The following is a 5,305-nucleotide window of genomic DNA, read 5'->3' on the forward strand; positions in this document are numbered from 1 at the left end:
GGTTGAAATGCTCAAGACGAGTCAATGGTACAGTGGTGACTCTGTTACCTCCTGTCATGTGTTAATACCCTATGTTGGAATTTGATATCCCAGTTATTCAGGATTCTTGTTGTCATGTAAACTAAGGCTGATGCCTTTTATATCTGAATAAATTTTAAACTAATTCATTTTCGTTGTTTCTTACAATCATCTGTTCAGAGAGGTACACTTTTACTACAATGAAGCAATGCATACGAACATTCACTGATCAGAGTTTTAGCTATTGACTTAATATTCGTTTTGCAAATTGAAGTATATCTGTTGAGACAGAGTTTGTATTTTGCATATGATCGGTTTCATTAATTGTTTGATTGCGTAGTGATCGTAAGTGATAAGAACTTTTGAAATTACACAGATGTACTATTGTGAACCTCAGTGCGTTTAGATGAAATCGTGTACCCAGGAGACCATCACCAGTTGATTGTCTGTTTCACTGAAACCTTTTGTATCAGAAATTACATTTGATCATCAGTTATGAAACCAACTGATATCAGATGATTGGCAGGTTTATTTCTCATGATGGATTATTGTATAAACAAGCAGGGTACATCGGTCTGATAAAATCGGAATTTCGACCCAGAGTGATGAAACGTAGTCTAAATACAGAGAAAAAATATTTACATAAAAATACCACAAATACAATCAAATCAATTGTTCCGGAAGAGTTGGCGTCTTTGCTTCAATGAATACATCAACTGGGTAAATATGAAAATCTCCGACAAATCGAGGGACCATATTTCAGTCGATAGCACGTTGATCTAAGCAACATCGTGTGGAGACCCGTGGTGTATTGTTCGACTCTCTCTATCACAAATTAAATATTTAAATAAAAACAATTATTGGACACCACAAGCTTAATAACCATTTGTCTTGGTATATATTTTGTACGATTTGGTTTATCACATTGTCTAGATACTTTTGGAAGCGTTCGTGAAAGCGGTTTTTTATGAGAATGATAAAAAAATCTAAATTTGCGATAATCCCCCGCTGTATTGCGGGCTTTAATGATGTCACAAAACCATGAAGCAATGATGTTACAACTGAAACAACCTTCAACCAATCATAGCTCTGCTAGGTCATATCACATGGTATGTGTCACAAAAATATCCCACGTGATAAGCATGGAATTTCTGTGATAAGTTTAAATTCCTCTGACGACTAAGGGGGAATGATTAAAGCATGCGCATTTTTTAAGAATTCAAGAGACCTTTACACAATTCGAAAAGTAGATTTTTTTTCAACATAATGTTTAACTGAATAATACTTACAAGAATAGTTTTAAGGGAAGCTAAAACTGAACAAGTGAAAGAACTGAAATCCGTAAATACTAGGATAAGTCTGGTATCTGATTGTTTCAGTACTGAATTCTACATTTCCTAAAGGACATGGATGTTTTTCTACCACGTGTCCTTTGTCTGTAATTCAAAAGAATTATTTCTTGTATTCCAAAGGAGAAGGCAAAACTGGCAACCTATTTCTTTATTAAATGTCCACTACAAGATATCCACTTTAGTTTAAGTAACAGAATTATAAATATGCTGCCGAATATTCGAAATAGAACACAATCAGGTTTTATAAAAGGCTGGTTCCTTAGCATCACTGACTAGTTCTAGAAGGACAAAACAGTTGTATCATGTTAACTCTATTGTTTAACGTTAATGTTATAAAGTTACTAAAGTGTGCTATTCACTCGTGTGTCTTTATTACAATCTTCTAATACTAACACTGGGCGCCTCTGGAGGACATTATGACATTATTAGAAAAAAAATATTGTTTATCCTCGAATGAATTGACATTTGACTCAAAGGAGCGGAGTTTCATTAGTAAAGTTTTAACATCTTTTTAATTGTTGAAGTTTTGTTTTAAATCCAAAAGAGGTTTACTTAGCAGTGGTGTCTTATCAATTAGGTCGAGGTTGTCGTCAAGGTGACCCATTGCTACCATACATCTTTACAATTGGAGCGAAACTTTTATTCTTATCATTGAAATCTAATAACAAAATTGTCAAATTGGTCAATATATTGACAGTGCTTAATATCTTATACTTGATAGCAACATTCATAAATGTACAAACTTATGCATGGACTTTCACCAAAATACTAACAAAATGTTATTAATCTCGTTGTCAATAACTAAAATGATAACCTATTTTTCTCAGATCACCTAGGCCTTTTGATACGCCATTATGCACAACCAATAATTAATTCTACAGTTTTCTCTCAAATGAGTCTCACAACTAACACTGTTAATTCTGATTTTCTTAATTCCCCTCCTGCAGTATCTAACAGATATTGAATAAAGATAGAATGTATAGTGAAACTGTGTTGTCTCTGTTATTGAATCAGAGGGTAACAGAAGTGCTAATGCTGTTCTACGTGTATGTATATAATGAATGTACCTGTACATGTACATTCATGTGTGTGTGTGAATGTGTATGAGCTGTTATCATCACGAGTTACTTCCTTTAAACATTGTTAAATCTTAGTCAGAATTATCTGAAATCATGTCATATAACTGATTATCTATTAATAATTTAATTGATTATCCATTAACCCTTCATTGTTAGTCCTACTTTGACTTTTGATGGAGATAATTTATGTAGGCAGCCTGTAATTCGATCCAATTGACTATGCAATCTCAAAATAGACTTTGATGAAATAAACTAGTCACTCACTGCAGTTTATTTATTGGAAGGTTTTAACCTAGTGTCTGGACTAATGGTAAAGTTTCACAATAGTTTACTCTGTACTGCATGGGAAATACAAAAATTACAAATGAAAGATTGTGCTATGATTTGAAGATAACATGATAAAATGCAAACTTCAAAAATGGATCATATCATTTTGGAAGTAACCTATAGTAGAGTCGTGAACTCTTACAATACTGGATAACTAACATTAATTGGGCATGTTACAATTATGAAAAAAATATTGTATACCAGATCGGTGCATCTGTTTTCCACCTTTCCAAAGCTTTATGGAATATATTGAAACAAGTTAAAACCAAGGAAGTTTGAAAATATATTAACATCCTTTTTGAGATATCTGATTAAAGCTTTGTTAGAAAGCCAAAGTGGGTCAGATACGTTGTCGGAAGATGTATTGTAGAGCCAAGTAAATTCTGTGCCAGGTTGAAATGTAAAGCTATGTATCCTGTGGAAAACACTAAATGGTTTGGGTACAGTTGATGATCATTTCAATAATGGGATAGTTACATCTATATATAAGTATATATAAGTCTATTGAAATGGAAATCTTATAGAAATAGACGACAATTTTAACAATTAGATATACAGTAAAAAACGTACATACTTTACTATATAGAATTAGTCATAAAACTCATTCTTCATATTGATAGAAAAATAAAACTTAATTGAGGAATACATAGACATTGTACCTTTCCATGGGCAGTGGAAATTCTAATCGGCTTTTCGGAATCCTGACGAACCCGAGAAGGACAAAACATCCGTATACGACTGTTTAATTCAGTTTTTAGGTTTATTGTCTGATAGTGTACAAATGATCAAAAATTAAAACTGTAATCAAATGAAAATGAAATAAAAAATACTGAATACTGCATAACCGTCGTCTTAACATTATCAACAAGACGCATTGCATTCTAATAGTTGCCATTTGATTTCTGATATTGATTATTCTTCTTATGTGTGACAAAAATATCTAAGATAGTTTTCACTATTGGTATGTAATAACGAAACGGTTTGATATTTTATATAATGTTTACTTGAAACTATCCCTTTGTCGTATGACTCAGGGTAAGGGTCTTCAATTACCCACTATGTCAAAGATCTTTTACAGTATCCATCTGTAGATTTTAGAGAAAAAAACACAAAATATTCAACGCAATCAATACTGTTTTCAAATGCTATACTCACACTATAAACATTCAAAATGAAGTTTTAAGCTCGATTTAAACTTCTAATGTCACTACTTTCAGATGTCCAGATGTCTGAGTTTAAAGAGAACACCAGCTTATCACTACGCTATAAGCACTCTTTTGATTTTTTAAGCCATTTTGTCAGTAATTTCGTATATTGATGAATTGATCATTGAAGTGCAGCGAAAAATACAATAGCCAAAATAATGTCAACGACACAGAAGAAACAGAAAAAGAAACCATCCAGAGCAGCACACGCGTTGGCCCATGTATACATATCGTTTTCGTCCCCCTCCTCGACACTTAGCTCCTCTAATGGTAGCTTGGATGAGTTTTTTTGCACTGCTGGGAGGTTTGGGGAAGAAAGGACGTCATTGTTAGATTTCTTTTTTGCATGTCCCTCCTTTGGTTTCACCCGTTTCGAAGAATATGCACATATCTTCCTACTGATTCTGATAGCAAATCGCATGCTCCAAGGCAAACTCTTTTCCTTTGGTCGATGATGCAATCGAACTTGAGCGGCAGTTACCATAACAATCACAGTTCCTTTAATCAGCAAGCTTATTACAAAAACAGCCAAGTAGGACGTAGTGCGGGAGTTGATAGGTAAAGACGAATTTACAATGGTAAGGAAAACGGCAAAGGCTAAATACGCGGTCATGCTGTACCCCATTTTCTCTCCACTATCGACAGGAATGACGAATGTGAAAATGTCCAGAAGAGACAGCAAGATAATAGGACAGATAAGGGTAAGCAAATAATATTCGGGCCTTCGTTCTAGTGACAATAAGACAATGAAGTTGTCATTTTCTAGCAACGCTTTGGATGAGCTGATGTCCCACTCACCGTTTTCCTTGTAAAAGGTTAGATTCAGTGCAGGTTCTGTTAACGCGAATCTCGCGTCCATTGGTTGTGATGTCCACATCCGAAATACTATCCTGCAGATTTGTGTGTCAAATGGGAATTTAGTAATGTTTATATCACATTTGGTCTCGAAAACTTCAAACGGTCTCCACAAAATTTTTCCATTGTGCAATATCATCACCAGAATCACGTCGTCGCCGAGTTCTTTCAGTTTAGTGAATCCATTGTTTAATGAGACGTCTGGCTTCCACACTTCGTTCTGAGGCATGTAAACATAGGAAATATTATTGAAATCCCTTTTGTTCCAACTCAAAAACCCGTCTTCCCATTCTAGCCTCAAATAAGCAGTGGTTGTTAGTTTTCCCTCCACCTCGTCCAGGTTGTTGATGCCATGCAGAAAGAAAGCAATATGTATTTTGGTGGGCTCTTTTGAACTCTCGAAAGGTGGGACGACTTTCTTGTAATTACGTTTGTCAAACAACTCATCGTATAAATTCTTGAGATCCAT

The 5,305-nt window shown here is 34.5% G+C and overlaps 1 protein-coding gene across 1 annotated transcript; it reads right to left on the reverse strand.

The window, feature by feature from the left end:
* Positions 1-4,102: 4,102 nt before the first annotated feature.
* Positions 4,103-5,305, reverse strand: LOC132543299 (acetylcholine receptor subunit alpha-like). The gene has a single exon (XM_060206787.1). The coding sequence runs from the start codon at positions 5,303-5,305 to the stop codon at positions 4,103-4,105; it is 1,203 nt and encodes a 400-aa protein (XP_060062770.1).

The sequence above is a fragment of the Ylistrum balloti genome, unplaced genomic scaffold (genome assembly GCF_031769215.1).
Source record: "Ylistrum balloti isolate Yb309-2 unplaced genomic scaffold, AGI_CSIRO_Ybal_v1 Utg369752, whole genome shotgun sequence".
NCBI lineage: Eukaryota > Metazoa > Mollusca > Bivalvia > Pectinida > Pectinidae > Ylistrum > Ylistrum balloti.

What these genes read in the sequence shown, in the direction of transcription:
- LOC132543299 (XM_060206787.1), bottom strand. Translation starts at nt 5,305, where the DNA reads ATGGATCTCAAGAATTTATACGATGAGTTGTTTGACAAACGTAATTAC.